The sequence below is a fragment of the Mauremys mutica genome, chromosome 2 (assembly GCF_020497125.1).
Source record: "Mauremys mutica isolate MM-2020 ecotype Southern chromosome 2, ASM2049712v1, whole genome shotgun sequence".
Taxonomy (NCBI): Eukaryota; Metazoa; Chordata; order Testudines; family Geoemydidae; genus Mauremys; species Mauremys mutica.
In genome coordinates this window covers 249670620-249688621 of record NC_059073.1, presented here as the reverse complement: position 1 = coordinate 249688621, position 18002 = coordinate 249670620, and the positions used below count along the sequence as shown (strand labels likewise).

The 18002-nt window shown below is 38.8% G+C and overlaps 1 protein-coding gene across 2 annotated transcripts in view; it reads left to right on the top strand.

Annotated features, from left to right (window-relative positions):
* Nucleotides 1-18002, top strand: part of VPS50 (VPS50 subunit of EARP/GARPII complex) — a 160002-nt gene that overhangs the window by 110403 nt on the left and 31597 nt on the right. For both annotated transcript variants that reach the window (XM_045005923.1, XM_045005924.1), the window contains exons 21-22: nucleotides 4832-4953; nucleotides 9074-9154. In XM_045005923.1, coding sequence (XP_044861858.1) covers nucleotides 4832-4953; nucleotides 9074-9154 — 203 coding nt within the window. The remainder of the gene's footprint in view (nucleotides 1-4831; nucleotides 4954-9073; nucleotides 9155-18002) is intronic.

Genomic DNA, 18002 nt, shown 5'->3' with positions numbered 1-18002 from the left:
TATGGGTGCTCCTTTCGAACCACTGGCCACCTACTCGCTGCTGTACCTTTCCTGGAAGACAGCCTTCCTCGTCGCTATTACTTCAGCAAGACGAGTATCTGAGCTTCGGGCCTTGACAGCGGACCCCCCGTATACGGTTTCCATAAGGACAAGATACAGCTGTGACCACACCCCTCCTTCCTCCCTAAGGTGGTGTCCGCCTTTCATGTCAATCAAGACATCTTCCTCGCAGTCTTTTTCCCAAAGCCGCACCTATCGCGTCGGGAACAACAGCTGCACACCTTAGACGTTCGCAGGGCTCTTGCCTTTTATATCGAGAGAACAAAACCCTTCCAAAGGTCACCTCAGCTCTTTGTAGCTGTGGCAGACCGGATGAAAGGCCTACCGGTCTCATCCCAACGAATTTCATCTTGAGTAACATCCTGCATCCGTACATGCTATGATTTGGCTCACGCTCTGGCTAGCCACCTCACTGCCCATTCTACTCGGGCTCAAGCTTCATCTGCCGCCTTCCTGGCCCATGTTCCCATCCAGGAAATATGTCGGGCAGCTACCTGGTCATCGATTCACACCTTTGCCTCACATTACGCATTGGTTCAACAGTCCAGAGATGATGCAGGATTTGGCTCAGCAGTTTTGCATTCTGCAACATCTCACTACAACCCCACCACCTAGGTAAGGCTTGGAAATCACCTAATTGGAATCGATATGAGCAAGCACTGGAAGAAGAAAAGACGATTACTCACCTTTGTAACTGTTGTTCTTGGAGATGTGTTGCTCATATCCATTCCAAACCCACCCTCCTTCCTCTCTGTCGGAGTAGCCGGCAAGAAGGAACTGAAGGGCCGTTGAGTCGGCAGGGGTATATATCCGGCGCCATAACGGTGCCACTCCAGGGGGCGACCCAGCCAACCCACCGAGTGTTGCTAGGGTAAAAATCTTCCGACGAACATGCACGCGGCGCGCGCACACCTAATTGGAATGGATATGAGCAACACATCTCAAAGAACAACAGTTACAAAGATGAGTAACTGTCGTTTCACTTTAGTGCATGTAGGTAATGGTATTTCTATAGAAAAGATTTGCAAACTTGGCATCATTTTAGGGAAAGGAACGAGAAGGAAATGTTCTTGGAACATTTTGTAGTGTCAAGATGCTGAGTGGTGATGTGATAAAGAAATGTTCTTGGCATCTAAAGATTTTAGAGGGACAAGACTTAGGGGGAAAGTGCAATGTATAGTCCATAGTCTCCTAGTTAGTCCTATACTTTTGCTGCCTTGTATATTTGTGCCAAGTATAGTGAAATTTTGACAATTAAACCTTTCCAGAAAAGACGCATCTTTATATCATGTGCAGGCTACATATTTGTTTTGAAACATGTTTTAGCACAAAGGATGAGTGGAGAAATTCAGCCTTTAGAAATACAGAGTATTCAGACTTCACTTCAGATGACCTATGAGGACGATCCATTGCTTTGATTAGGTGTCATCCCTTTGCATGTGGGCATAAGAAGTATAAAACACACATGGAAACTTATTTAAATTTCTAGATCATACAATGTTTTGTGGTTTGCTGTTTTCATTGATACAGATATAATTAAACTACTTGTCATTCTAGGCCAAAAAAGTCAGTGTTAAATGAAAATAATCAAATATTAAATAACTGAGTTCTAAATAATAAATATTAGGACATGTTCAGCGTTTTCAAAGAAAAAGTGTATTCATGCTGGGCAAAAGCTCATAAATGTCTGATTCACAAATGTGCATCAGTTTCTTTATATTTATATACTAGTTTATTCCGATTACTACATTGCTCCAATTTCTTGCCAGTAGACTAATAAACTAGAGTAACACAGTAGTGAACAGGACCAAGCGGCATAATAGTCAGCAATAGAAATTGAGCTATTTAGATTAAAAGATATAATACAGTGATAGTTCTCTAAAATACCTATCAGATATGTTTGGCTCTCACTGAATTGGACTAATAATTATGTTATCAGAAAAAATAAGCTAGTTATTGTGGCTCTACTGGTTTATTTTTCTCTCCACGAAGCAATCCTCTCTTTATCACAAAATACTTTGCTTGATGTTTTTTCTGTATTACATTGTTAACTTTCTTGGTCTACCCTGCACACTTCTTCCAGTGGTGTGCAGAGTACATACTTGGCTAGCCCCCCAGCCTGGGTATAAATAGCAATGTAGACAGAGAGACATTGCTTAGGTGAGTAAAGACTTACCTGATGCCTATGGGTATGCACCCAGGTATAAACCTTACATGGCTCCCCCATCACAGTGTAGTGTCCTGGTGCCTCCCCGCGCCTGTCGCTGACACATGTGACTTGCACGCAGCTTGCTTTTCACTGTGGCTTGTAGCTAGACATACCATATCCACCACAGATACTTGTGTGCAGTGTAGACGTAGCCTGTGTAATGCTGCTTAACTTTAAGAAAATTATATCAACAACTCCGTAATGTAAACATTTTTAGCCTAAGTATTTTCTAACATGCCACTATTTTAACAGATGTATATAGTTTTAATATATTATACTGAAATCTGACTTTCTTTGTCATTTAGTATAGAGAAGCTTTTCTGTTACAGTAATCAGAGTGTGCTTTCTGGACTCATCCTTTATACTAGACACACTCTAATGAGAACATCAGCAAAAACTCTCCTTCACCTTCAGCTAACCAGCATCCTTCCTCCCCTGCTGTCAGACATGAACATGGCCACAGTGATCCATACATCTGTGAGCACCCTAGTCTTTTGTTGCGAGCACACAGTATTTAGGAGTGAATCCACAGATAATAAGAGATCTCCCACTTGTGAAAAGGCTGTCTTCTAATAAATGCATGTCAACAGGAGCTCATTGCTCCATACATGGTTCAATGCACTGGCTTCCCACTGAACATCAAATCAAGTTTAAAGTCCTCAGACACTATTGAGTTCTTGGCAGGGCACAAGGAAAAAAAGGCTTATGATTTTGCCCTTCACAGATTAAGGGAGAGAAAAATAAGAATAGAAAGTTAGTAAGCTCTCTCCTGAGTAGAGGAATTGCATAGTTCTTCAACTTTCTCTAACAGAGAACACTGATTTACATAATTTTGTAAAGATATCATCACAAAGAGTGTGACATGGATAGAACAGTTTCACATCTAGGAATAAAAAATAGGTTTGAGTAGCATGTAAGCCATTTGAAGCATGGCTTCCATATATTAACTCTTCCTTTTATGTCACAGTTACAGATAATAGGTGTGATTCTGTGCTAGCACAAAACTCCCAGTCCAAGAGAAGCAGAGGGGCTAGGATGGCTTTAAGCCATTTTTGAGCTTTTCTGATCTTGGGCTGCTCCAGAGACTGGAGAGGCTCCTGGCACAACTTGGAACGCATTGAGATTGCCCTATGCGCAGCAGTGCAGTGCAGTCCAGAATCTCCACAGTGCTGCAGCACCGCCCCTGATATGCCCCTCACACCTTCTGGCACACATGTTATGCTCGGGCTTACAAGGGGATCCTTGGAATGCAGTCCAGGAAGGCCTTATAGTTGTTTCCCATAATGCCTGTGCCAGTGGTACCCTCCTTCGGCAGGAGATTTTAGTCTCCTTGCACCGCTCTGTCACATAATGACTACAAGAACAGTGGCTGATATGTTGCATACTACTGTGTTAATTTTTGGCATATAACCCATGTTACCATAGTTTTATAATTTGAAAAGTCTCCTTCCAGTAAAAATGTTCCATTTTTAGCAGTATATTAAGCATCATTGTCAACACTGGAACATTTTCTAGCAATAATTCTGAAAATAAATCTGAGATTCTGGAGTTAGCTTAGAGGGCTGTAGGTATTCTGGTGACTTGTAGAATATTTTTAATATAAATATCCTGATGCAGGGCTCTGGGTCCAGGATTTGGTTAAACATCCAGAAGTAAGGGGGGGGGTGATCATTTGAATCCATGAAGATACTTCTACAAGGTCCCAGAGCCCTTCGTTCTCCCCTAACACCTGCTTACTTTAGTCCTTACAAGCTTTTTCCCTACCTGCAATAGTTATCTAGTTGGGGAAGAAACTTAGTGGCTTGCTACTAACTGTGGTGTGGTTAGTGGGAGCACGGCAGGCCTGGTGTCTTCAAGGGACATCTTTTTATGGTCTATCATCAGACATTTCTCACCGCTGTCTCCATTTTCTCTCCCCCATTTCTCTACTCCCCTCCCCTCCAAATTAAGAGTTTTAGTTCTCTTCCTCATCCTTAGACTCTCTGCCCCCTGAATATAATGGTATCCTTCCCCCAAGTCCTGGGGGGCAGGGATAGGCTATCTGTTGATGTAGCACATGTTCTGGGGTTGAGCTCAGATTGCTCTGCTGCCATGTCTTGGGGTGTGGACTGATGTGAGAGATAGAGAAGGGCAGAATGAGTGTTGATTTTTGTTTTATGTATTCTATGCATTGGTCGATATGATTTCTGTAGCATTTTTAAAAAAATGTATATCTCATACTTGGAGACTGTGACTTGGAGTGATTTTTCAGAAATTAAAAAATAAGTTTGCCTGGTATTGTTTGGTCAAATGTATATAATGTAAACTGCTAGCATACTATGCAAAAAACCTGAAACTCCTAGACGTCTAGTTTTCAGAAAATTCCGTGGCAGTTTATATCAGTTGTCATATCTAGCCTTTTTTTAAACTTCCGTATCCCTGAAATCTCACTAGATTGATGTCTAAAACTCAAGGTTAAATAATATGTAGATTTGCAAAAGCTAATTTTGAATTAACCAAGCATTCTAGTGTCTGCATAACACTTCTGTTAGGAAAACTGAACTTTTGCATTTTATCTTCAAGGGAAATACATGCAGATGATGAACATTCTGAAACCAATTGCATTTGATGTGATTCACTTCATGTCCCAGCTGTTTGATTACTATCTGTATGCAGTGTATACGTTTTTTGGCCGAAATGACACGGTAGGTAGAAATTATTATTCCTTTCAGAGCACGTTAGTGTATGTGGTAAAAGACTTCTGCATCAAGAAGACAGCTGAGTGTATGATCTCACAGAAGAGGCAGCGGCAATAGACTGAGGTTGGATGCATGAATGAGAACAGGCCAGTAAGAACAACTAGAAAGAGAAATGGCCTTAAAACTATTATCATCACAAGGAGTGTTGATCATTTTATATTTCTCTGTTGGAGGAGGAGAGGGAGGATGCTGGGTGCACAAGAAGGCTGAGACTGTTCTAGATAGAGAAGTTTGCACAGAAAAAGGCACGTGGTCATGAATGGCAAAAGGAAACAACTTGAACATTAAAGATTAAAGGGGAGTGGGAACAACATGGTATGCATGGGGTGGGTGCCGGGGGAGAGGCAAGCTGTGAAAATGACTAACTCAGAGCTATATGTTGGTTTTCAGATCTTGTGCTCCTCTATCTAACGTAGTCTAATAATGAAATCCATTTCTGTTCACATTTGATATATAATTAAAGTGTCTTTTAGTTTAAGAAGCAAATACACATCCACAATGTCTGTAAATAACTACATCAATTCTTCGCAGATTGTCATAAAACAGCATATATGAAACTTGTATTTTTTTTAAAATGAAAACAATAATTCCATGAACAATAACGGCTCAAAATCATTATATGCTGGCAAATAGTTGATGGAGTCACAAATTCCCAACAGCTTGTTCTAAATAGTTTTGAGCTGTTCTCTTTGGTAGGAGAAGTATATTTGGGATTTGTTTATGTATGGAGGATGGGTGGTAAATATTTTTTTAAAGTTAATTGATTTTCTTTATTTTAATCAACTGTTTTGATATTCTTTTATTGTGTTACATGTACTTTTTTTGCACTTCCTGTTTTGTGTTTTAAAGCCTGTACAGAGTTCTTCACTTTCCACATCTAGCAGGGAACAGTACAATGCTAGGCAGGTAAACATTATAACAGATGGGTAACATTTTGTTGTTACGGTAATGTGCCTAATTGTTGTTTGATAAACTGTTTTTCCTTGGAAACATACTGCTTACAAAGGGCCTATAAATTTAAAAAACGCTTTTGTAATGCTGCCATAATGTCCTAACCCTCATGTAGTTTTTTTACAATTCTTTAAGGAGTAGAGATGGGTAGTGGTATGTGATTTAGACTAGTGACAGTCATTCTTGTTAAAATACATGCCAATGTGGTTTTTATTAGAAGTATGCTGATATGACCTCTTCGAGTGGCCTAAATTCATTGTGAATCTTGTGTCTACACTTCATGTTTCAGTTAGAGCACATATCTGAATGACTAGGAAGGCAAAGTGCACATGCAGTAAATTTAGTCAGAGAAACTGGTGTTTAAACTCTCAACAGTGAGCTGACTCTAGCTACATTATCTCCAGTCATTTGTGATTTTCATAACACAGTTTTTCTTTGATTATTAATTATATATATTATGGGAAAGTCCTCTTATGTGCTGAGCATCTTGCAGAATACCATTTCAAATACCATTTTTCACACTTTTCTCTTTCTTCCCATGCACATTAAATCTGTTTTTCCTTACCTTTGTGTAAAATCATGGCAGAACCTGATGCACTAGAACCTCAGTAATGACTTGTGAATTAATGAATTTTACTAAGTAACGATTAAGTGAACACACACAGGCATACATCCCAAAATAAACTGCTAATGCATTTTGCTAGTTATAGATTAGTTTTAATTGATAGTAATGTAGATAGTATAACAGCAGTAAACTATAGCAGTAAATGTAGTGTGTATTTTGTAAAATTTATGTGCCTGGGTCTTACTCAAGCCTGTTGACTTCAGTGAGTGACTTCAGCATTTGTTCTAGTGAAAACTTAGTCAGAGCCTTAGTAAACATCTGCTGTTAAATTATTACTGAGGGTTGGGGAGAAACCAATCATTTTTGTGCTGACAAATAGGCTTAGGGAAGTGCTGATTAGGAAAGTTTGACTTTAATTCCCTTGTTACTCTGCTTTTTTCCATCGCTTGTGAATTACTAGGTCATCAGTAATTTGTGGAAATAATGTATCCACTTTCTGGCATACATGGTTTGTAAAAATTCCCATGAAGCCGCAGGCCATGTGCAAAACAATTGAATACTGATATAATATGCTCTACTTGATGAATTCACCATGGTCCTATCCTTGGTGACTGCTCATCTCATGTTCCCTATAGAAGTACATATATACACTCTACAGATCTCTGGATATTTTTTTCCCTTTGATTTACAACTGGTCAGCCCTTGCATAGACATCCAATAGTCTTTTGAAGAGAAAAAAGGCAGAGATTTTAATACATCGTAAAATTTTTGTTTATAGAGATTTATTTAAAGTTGCACCCATCTTTCTTTGTCTGAATTTGTTGATGTACCTACTATTTCAACTGATAAGTTGTCAGTCTTTTCAAAAACATCCAAAATCAATAAGTTCTTAATTTGTCAAGAAGCTTACGGTATAATTTGGAAGAAAAGAGATAAGCAAAATACTAAGTATGTACTAGGGAAATTCTGCTGCTGGACACAGTTTTTAAAAGTGAACAAAGGAAAACATGTTTGCCTCCTTTTCTTTGTGGTAGCAGAATTTTGTTTTTTTTAAAGAAAAAACAAACTGTTTTCTTCTTGTTTTTACCTTAAATATGTGAATAATGTCAAGTCTTGACTGCTCTGTTCTTGTTTGGGGACCCTGGAACTGAAACCAGAGCTTTCTCAGTCCTCTCTTAGAGGAGAACTGTGGCGATTCTCTCAAAGAAGTCTTATCTCTCAATTGGCAGTTAAGGAGATGTTTAACAAAAACAAAGGAAGAATATTAGTCTTCGATTTATCTCATTTCTCATGTTCTTCCATCTTCCAGCAACATCAAGAAAGCTAAGATTTGATATTTCTAAAGTAAAAATCAAGCAGAAAAATATTTTATTTATTTTTTAAATGGAGGCTGCCGCTATTCACCACGAAGAAGCAATAAAGGATGAGAACACCCTTGCTATATAGTTCTCCTTTAAAATTCAGTGTAGGTGGTAAATGAGTAAAATTTGTGTTAAAAATTATTTTGATTTTTGGAAACCACTTGAACATTGCCGATCATTTCTCACACAGATGCAGTCTGGGAAAAGTTTTATAGTACTGAATCCAACACAGTGGACAGCTGTGTCTAAACATTGTTCAGAATTTTTTTTTTCTGGTGTGAAACACATACCAGTACCATATCTTGGTACTTCTAGATCATGTGGACCCTGGATATAAATGTATGTTTTGTAGTTTTTCCATCTCCATTGTAGTTTCATCTGATTGAGCTGTTCTGTTTGGTAATGTGTTTCTTCTGGAGTGAAAATTAGAAAATAAGTAGCTGTTAATCTAAACATGTTGGGCCAGATCCTCAGCTGGAGCAAATATTGTAGTTACATTCAAGTTAGTGAAACTATACTGACTTAGACCAACAGAGGATCTGATCCATAGAACTTTGGGCCCTGTTCAGAGCATGAAGATGACACATTTCCTAGCTTGATCATAATAAATGTTCAGTAATAAAAATGACTTTCATAAAGATTGATGGGAAATAATTATACAGCTCAAAGTTGATATTAAACAAATGATTATGGAAGATAGTGTAGTTTGTGAAAAGTTAATAAACATGATCATTCTACATTGTGACATTAATTTCTCAGCCAGCTTAGTATGATGTGCCATTGTATGAGGGCTCTCTCTTGCTGGTCTGTGGGAACAAAAAGTAATTGTTTTCTGTGCCTGCGGAGTCATTTTATAGCATATAGTCATTTTAAAACAATCCAAGAGAATATTCTGGCAAGTATCCCCCTGACAAAGTGGATAATGATCATTTGTCAGTATGAATTTTATATGGTCATCTTTGTGAACTGAGCACAGTTCATTCTTTACATCAGTGTAACGTTGGGTGCAGTGATCTTTTGCATGTTTCTTCTTTTCATTTTGGTTTTGTTGCAATTATATGCTGAAACTATATGCAAGTATATTGTATCGAACAAACTGAACTTTTTTTTGGTTATGTTAGTCACCAAACTAAAACACAAAATTTGTCCTTTCCTATGTTTTTTAGAATTTTTTTTCTTTTTTTTCCAGTTTGAATCAACAGGACTGGGTCTTAGTAGTAGCAGGCTGCGCACTACGCTAAACAGGATACAGGAGAGCCTGATTGATCTGGTAAGAAACTGGAATTTGTTAATGTTTGTTGAAATAAAGAAGGCATATTGTAAAAAGTATGGCAATTAGTATATAATATGGTTCATTAATTTTACCTTTTCCGCACACTGTTTATGATGAGAATATCGTAATAGATTTCCTGCAGTTGTAGGTGGTTCAAAATCACTTTGCATATATCTACAAAACTAGTATGAAACTTCCAGATTCTTCCCTAATTTAATTATGCTTCAGTAATATCTTTCAATATTTGTTACCATTAATACTTGTGTTTAAAACTCAAGTTCTTCTTGTTTAAGTCTAATGAAATTGGAGAAACAACGAGGAGTCCTTGTGGCACCTTAGAGGCTAACACATTTATTTGGGCATAAGCTTTCGTGGGCTAGAACCCACTTCATCAGATGCATGGAGTGGATAGCAGGTATAAATACACAGCACATGAAAAGATGGGAATTGTCATACCAAGTGGGAGGTCAGTCTAACGAGACAATTCAATTAACAGTAGGATACCAAGGGAATGAAAAGTCACTTTTGTAGTGGTAATAAGAGTAGGCTATTTCAAACAGTTGACACTTCATGCATCTGCTGAAGTGGGTTCTAGCCCATGAAAGCTTATTCCCAAATAAATTTGTTAGTCTCTAAGGTGCCACAAGGACTCCGCGTTGTTTTTGCTGATACAGACTAACACAGCTACCACTCTGAAATCTGAAATTGGAGAATGGAGGCTATGATGTTTTTAAACTGATACCCAGCATCCTACTTACAAAGTTCATGCTAAAAGTCTTGTAGAAGAATAGCAAGATCATGGTTTGTTGTAGAATTTACCTACAACAAAAGGAGACTGAGAGATGGTAATGACATAGTAAGTACTTTATTAAATCACTCAAATGGTAATTCATCTTGTCTAAATTTTAGACTTTAAACTGATTGTTTGCTTTAATCCCCATCACCATTTCTAATGCACTTACTGTTCTAAGAGGCCTTTACATAAATTAATGGCAAGCTTTCTAAATTTTCACACATTTAAATCCCTGAGAAATATGTACATCTGTGATAGCAGTTTAACATATTTTTTTCAGTGGTATAACTTTTAAATGACAGCTTAGTCTTGAGGGGAAAAAAAGGATGATATATAATTCATTTCTCTCAACTTACATATAGTCACTTTTCCTGTGGTACATGTTACAACATAGACACCATGAATCATTTTAACAGTTATTTTTCATGAAAAAGGGTAAATAAATACCATATTTGCATTAGACTGGCAGTAGCTTACACTTTGCTACTCCCTCAGAGTACTACAAATATGAGAACTTTTGCCTTTAGGTAGGTGATTAAATGTTAGTGTTGTGCAATGCAACTGGAGAGCAAAAAATCATATAGAAGTGTAGCAAAGGAGTGAAGAATCGTGCTTTTAGTATTTCTTTCCTTCTGCTTACTTTGAAATGTAAACACTTGAGGCATGACACGGAAATAATTTCCTACAACCTCAGTCTTAAATGGTTTGTATGGTAACATCCCCAAAAATTCAGTTTTACTATTTTGTAAAGCCACAGTTTTCCAGAGAGACACATGACCTCACTGCATATTTAGCAATGTGGTCCATTGTCTGGCTAATTGGAAAAGGTGTGTGCCCCTTTAAGAGCTAGAGACCCAGGCAGTGACTTTCTGCGGCAGTGGCAGACCAGGTAAGTGTGAGGATGCTGATCCATCCCCCTGCAGGTGACTGGAAGAGAGTGGGAACTACATAGGTCCATGCCAGTGCAGGGAAAGCCATTTTTTTTAACCTGGGCCAAGCAGAGCAGCTGTCACCCTCCCACCCATGGAAGCAGTGAAATACTGGGTTTGGTCAAGATCCGCTGTAGGCACTGCGCCAGTTGCTTCTTTCTTCGGGTGCTGAGAAGGAATTTTTCCCTCACTGCCAGATAGGCCAAGGTTAAGTGGGGTGGGTCACCTTTCCTGGAGCAGGTTCAGGGGGTTTTGTTGGGCAAACGTGAAACGGGAGTTAAGCTGTGATGTCCCAACTCATTGTGTAAACATGGAGCAGATGCCCAGTGCAGGAACTCCATAGGAAGGGATACAGTGATTAGATAAAGTGGATTGGTAAAGGATTTAAAGGAGGTATTATTTAAGAGTGGAAGGGGGCTGTATTTGGGGGCTTCTGTGACTGGTTCAGCAGAGAGCCATCCCATCCCTTCTTTAACACCCCTCTCATTCAAGGCGGGAGGATGGTGAGGTCCTGCAGGTTCTCTGGGGACCAGAATGGATAAGGGGGAAGGCTGACAGAAGACCCTAAGTATATATTGAAATGATTATGGAATTACCTGCACTCTATACTTTTATCTGCCCGATACTCCCAGACATTTAAGAATAAAGTTGGTTTAATTAAACCACATCCAGTGTTGCCTGTTCTCCTTCCAGCACAGCCGGACGATGGGAGATAGATGTCCAATTGTCATTGTCATTGACTTTCATTAGGAGTGGGGCATCTAGGTGCCTTTTGTGCCTTTGAAACCCCCTCCGTATGTTGTTAGAGACACAACTAAGTGACTAAGGCCCTAAATCACTGTTGTATAAGAGATTGTTTAAAAAAGCAATATTTATATGGTACCCATGGTGGCTTTTTGCTCATCTGCTGCTGAACAAGTAGAGGGAGCACAAATTAACTAATAACCCCAAATCCCAGCACTGTACTGATATCTGTGATGACAGTACAGTACAAAAATATGAATGAAAGTTAAAGATAAATCATGGACCCTTGTTTCAGAGGAAATGGAAGGGGAAAAACAGCGTTTCTGAAGTGAAGTAAGAAATGCGTAGAGAAAAACTGTTTTCAAGTTTAAGTGGATAGCAGACAAATCAGTAAAACAGAACACTTCAGAAATAAAATGGTCCTGAATGTGTTTCTTTCGTCAGTCAGTCATAGCTCCTGACTGTTGTTCTTCCATCCCAAGTGCACAGAATAAACAGCGGGACTCTTCCCCCACTCCCTCCCCCCAAAGTTAAAGATAATGCTCATATCAGGTGAAATTTACTCTAAGTACTGAGTAAGACCTAAAATATCTCATATATGCCATGTTCCTCAAGAAGTATCCGAGAACCTAGGAATCTTGGTTCCTGGTTCCTAATGACTTGCAACAACCAGAAGATGTGAGATGAGTCATGTTAATATCTTGGAAACCTTCCAGTATAAAGGCTTATGCTGGTAAATTGAAATGATTTTTCTAGTTGGGCTAGCAGAAGGAAAGTGTGTTCTGCTTCTTCCTGGTTCTTACTAATTCTTGATTATTTGTGGAATTAAAGTATGATGGTCTTTCTTTTTCTCATGTTTATATTTGACCTATTGGAACCCTTTTCAATGTTCTTCTCTTTACATAGCCTATTATAACATACTTTCTGAAAATATTCTTGCTTATGTTTCCTCCTATTTGTCTTTTAGTGGAATCTTAGGGTTTGAATCTGGTTCTTATTAGGCTCTTCACATGTTGGGAATTCTGTCCTTTGCATTGTCTTCCATTCAAAGTAACATTCTTAGTGGTTGTCATTTCTGCCAGGAAGGTGATTGCAGCCCCTGATGGCAGATCCTTCCAATACTGATTTTTCATAAAGAAAGCCATATTCTATCCTTATCCTAGTTTCTTGATAATGGTTGTCAGATTTCCATCTTAAACTAGAACTTTGTATGTTCCTAAATTCTCAGCTTCCTGTGAAGGCTGGGCTCTTTTGTCTGGATGTCAGGAGCCTTGAGCTATTTAGACAGGTCTAAGCCTTTTGGAAAGTCATATAGGTTGAATATGGCCTTTGTTTCCCCCCTTGGACTTCCCCAATCTTTGCTCCAAGGCTCAAGTAAGGCCTGTTTACTAACTACTTATGACCAGGCTGAGGAGTGAACATCTGGAAGATTTAGGGCCCCTTCCCTAAAGTAAGAGTTGCCTCAATAGCTTTCCTTTGGACCACATCAGCTTCTGAAATTCATAAGCTGCCTGTTTGGAGTTCAGTTAACACTTTCATGAAGCATTACCTCCTTGACTAGCAGTCTAGGTCAGATGCTTGTGCAGGATAATAGTACTTCAGTCTTTATTCGGTTGTGTCCTCCTGCAGCGGTGTACTACTTGCAAATCTTCTTCAATGGGGATCTGCAGTGGTAATTTCATGACAGAGGCAGGAAGGTTACCTACAAATAATTGGCGTTCTCCATGTGCATGTGTGGATTCATGCTCAGCCTCCCTACTTTCCCATTTCTTCAGGCATTCTAAGCTACCAGGTGCGTCCCTCGAGTGGCGTTTGAGGGAACCCTATACTTATTATGAGCTACTCCAAATATATTGAATGAAGAGCCATGGACCTGTGATTGTGAGTCATGTGAACTATCTGTCCACTTAAAAAAAGTCAGTTATGGAAAAAACCCTGATAAGAGTCTGTCTCAGCCTCACAGAATCATTACGTCAACTTCTAATGAGTCCAAATGGAAGTGTGAAGGGTCTTAACCAAATCCACGAGGAAGTTCATCACCTGAAACAAGATCCTAACAGCTAAAGCTAAAACTAGAATTGGGTGCTGGAACTGTCTCTCTCACTGGGAAACTGAATGAAGTAATTTGAGAAATGACTCAGTTCAATATTAGCATTCTTGAAGTGAGCTAAATGATATGGACAGTTCTATTCATATAATATCAGAGTACTCTATTCAGGAAGGCAAGATGATACTCCATATAGAGGGAGTTGGAGTACTCCTCAGCAAAAAGGCAACACAAGATCTACAGGAATGGAAACCAGTTGACTCACAAATTATGCTAATATAACTATTACGTAGTGTTATGAACCTACCAATGGCCGTGATGAACAAGTAAAGGATGCGTTCTCCTGCAAGTTGCAAGATGTACTTGTGATGCTGGTAAACCATATGCCAGCTGTTGCCAAGTCTATAGGTGTCTGCTTAGCACTGACAGATTCATTGGTGGTACCAGACCAGTTCACCTGTATGTTAATATTGTTCAAGATGTGTTTAGTGTTTAGACTCTATAAAATGCTTGTAAGTTGCCGCATGCATTAATCTTACTTGCAATGTCTATATCCCATGCTATAAGGTAATATGTAGGTTTTGCTTAATAATTGTAAAAATGCCCGATCTGAACTTGTGAACCTAAACAGCAAGAGTGGTAATCAAAAAGGACTATCAAAACTGAATGGGCTACTGTAGGACAAAAACTCAGTTGATTGCCCTATCCGCCTATGAAGAACTTGTGTTCAGGAACTCTTGTCCCATCAGTTTGAACTCTGGGGGAAGAGCATGTAAAGATGCTCACAAGGAGAAATAGTTATCTCTTTGCTTTTTGGACTTTTACAAGGGCTGGAGCTGAGAAACAAAAACAGAGATCCCCAGGGTCAACCTGGATTTTCCCTAAAAGACATTTAGGGGACAGATTACTACATCTGTCAGCTTTTGGAACCATACACTGTAACACATTTGTGCTTATATATTGCCTGTTTTAACTCACAAAAGACTCTCATTTCTTTTTCCTAATTAATAAATCCTTAGTTTACTATAAGATTGGCAACCAGTGATGTCTTTGGTGTGAGATTTAAGGTGCAGATTTACCTCGGGTAAGTGACTGGTCTCTTGGGACTGAAAGCAACCTGAATATTTTGTGATTTTTTTGGTGTAAGTGACCATTTATCACTAAGTCTAGTTTGCCTGGGTGCCCAAGGGGACTGTCTGTAACTCCACGGTAAGAGTGTTACAGTGATCCGGGAGTTCACATTTGTTACTGGGTTGATGAAATGTAATTATAGAACATACTATAAGTTTGGGGTGTCTGCCCTGCTTTTAGACAGTGTGCCCTAAAGTTGGCACTTACTGTCCTAAACCACTGCACACAGCATGACAGTACTAAATCAGGTGCATGCTTATGATGTCATTCTGTTTATGGATGATGTGAATGCACAAGTTCATAATGACAACCTTGGCTATGAGCATTTCATGGTAAACGCGGAATTGGGGGGTGAGCAGATTGTGGTGAAAGATTTACTAAATTGTGTAGTATGTATAACCTATGCATGGTGGGGGTAAAACACTTTTTTCCCTTCCTGGAAGAAAAAAACTAACATGGCAATCAAATGAAGGAAATTACTGAGAAACAATTGAGTCACATTTCCACCATCTGCTGATGGCAAAGATCAGTGCTGGTTACACAGTCTCCTATAATTAGTGGTCACTTTCTGTATCAGCATCATGTCAGAACAGTTAGGATAAAGCTTTAAAAAAAAACTATAAGAAAAGAGAGATGGTATTTGATGTGAAGAAACTGTCTGACCTCGGAATGAGTGAGGATCTTAAAATCCAGTTCTCAAATGGATTCCAAGAACTACAAGTAATGACTGATTATATAGAATAACAAAGGGCTCACTTCAGATAGTCTACTGGGAAGCTGTCAAAAATTCACATGGACCACGAAGATCAAGGACAGAAGAGGATACAGCCAAGCATGTGGAAGTTTATTCAAGAAAGAAAAGGCTTAAAAATGAGGCAAGCATAGTTCAATGATGCTGCAACGGGAACATATAGAAAAAAAATAAAGAAGTTGTTTCAGAAAGAATGGCTTGACAAAGTGAGAAGATGAAAAAACATCAGTCAGAGGCAATTCCCGGATGTGTAAGCAATTATCATGGTTCCAGAGTCTCAGTGATATTGTAAAAGCAAAAGATGGAAGATTGTTAGCAATGGAAGCATAACAGAAGGAACAGTGGTGAGAAGATTTTAATGAAGTACTCAACCAACCAGAGCCAACAATTCCAATTGATAGGTACAAAGAAGGTGAAGAATTAAAGATCTCAGTGGTAGAAATGTCAGAAGCAGAAATAGAAGAAACAATTGACCAGGTACTTGGCTGTTTTTTTAGCTGATTAAGATAAGATCACTGCTGAAATGTTCAAAACTGGAAGAGGTTGTACATGAAATACATACATACTCTCATATACTTTGTAATATAGTTTGCAAGAAATAATTCTAACCAGAGAAGTGGAAGAAAGCTGTGATCTGTAAATTACCAAAAAAAAAACAAAAAAAAACCCCACCCCACTGGTGTGCAACCATTGGTGAGGTATAACACTACTTTCCATACCCAGAAAAGTGTTCTGTAGTGTACTATTGAACGGAATCAAACTAGTCATAGAAGAAAAACTGTACTGATCAAGCAGGCTTCAGACCGAAAAGATCATGTGTAAATCACATCTTTACCCTCTTTCAATCCAAGATGATTAACCTTGAATTATCGATTTCACCAAACCTATTGATTGTATTTATAGTCTCTGTGAAAGGTGTGTTAAAGGCTAGGATGCTGTGTGAAAGCTCAAGATGCTGTGTTAGGACAAAGTGGAGAGACTGACTGGTTTGATACCATTACTGGAGTGGAGCAGTGCTGCATCTGATCAACTCTCCTCTTCTGCATTGTGATAGATCATGTGATGCTAAAAGCAGCGTTAAAGGAAGATGCAGGAATTATGTGGACTAGAAGAAAACTTCAAGATCTCGACTTTGCCGATGACTTTTTGTTGGACACATGATGATGATGATGCTATGGGAAAAGACCACTACCAATGTCAAATGTGAGGCTGCCAAAATAGGATTAAGAATCAGCCAAAAGAAAATGAAAGTCATGATCATTTTAAAGAGATGTCAGCAATGATGAGGCATATATGATTGATAGTGAAGAATACACATGGCTAATGAGTTTGTATATCTTGGAAGCACAAAAAGTGCTGATTGCCAACACCATGAGGAGGTGAAAGCAGGAAATGAGGAGGCAAATAGTCTTTTGAGACTGGCAAATTTTTGGAGAAATAAGATGATGCACACAAGAGTTAAGACCAAGTTATATAATACTATTGTTAAATCCACATTGATATATGCTTCTGAAACTTGGCAAATGCTAGAACCTTAACAGTACACTTAATGCATTCCACCTGAGATGCTTGCAAAAGATATTGGTGGGATAAAGTAACCAACATAGATGTGTTACAAGGACTGGCCAGCAGATTGTAGAAACAATGATTTGAGAAAGAAAGTTGACGTGGTGAGGATGTGTCGTCCAGATGTAAAAAAAACAAAACCCTATTCCTAGACAACCCCTTGATTGGATATTGCCTGGCTGAAGGCTTGAAAAGAGGAGGACAGCAGATATAAGAGAACATTTGAGAGAGATTTTCATTCTCATGAAAGCAAACTATAAAGGAGCAAGAAATATGACATTAGATGGAGGTGGAAAGGTTGGATTGGCTCATGTCACAATGCACAAGAACATCTAATAAACCAAAACTACTTTGAGGTGTGTTCAATAATTGATGTGGAGAGAAACTCAAGAGCAGTTAGGAAGTAGTCTGTCTTACAAGATCTATTTGGAACTGTCTATTTAAGGTGTATCTATATGGCTCCTATTACTGTTGTATCTGAGCACTCAGTCTTTTAATATATTTATTTTCACATCATTCCTGTGAGATGTAAAGTACTGTTACCATTTCTCAGCTGGAGAACTCTTGTGACCGAGCAGGGAATTGAACTTGGAATGTTATATCTTTGGTCAATATATGCCTATCCACTGGTAAATCATATGGCTTTGGAGCAGTTTGTGGGGCCAGGCAGCCAAGTCAGCCAATTTCCGTGGTGTGGATCTGCAGAGGCCATTATTTAGACACTCTAGTTACTAGTAAGTAACTTCTCTATGTTGCTTGTTGAAGGAAGGTAGTTTCTTTTTGTTTACTTGGATTTTTCTAGGATATTGAAAATAGCTGCTCCTCTAATCAGTACCCTGAGCATTTACCTCATTTTCTAGATCAAAGTGTCAAACTGTTTCATT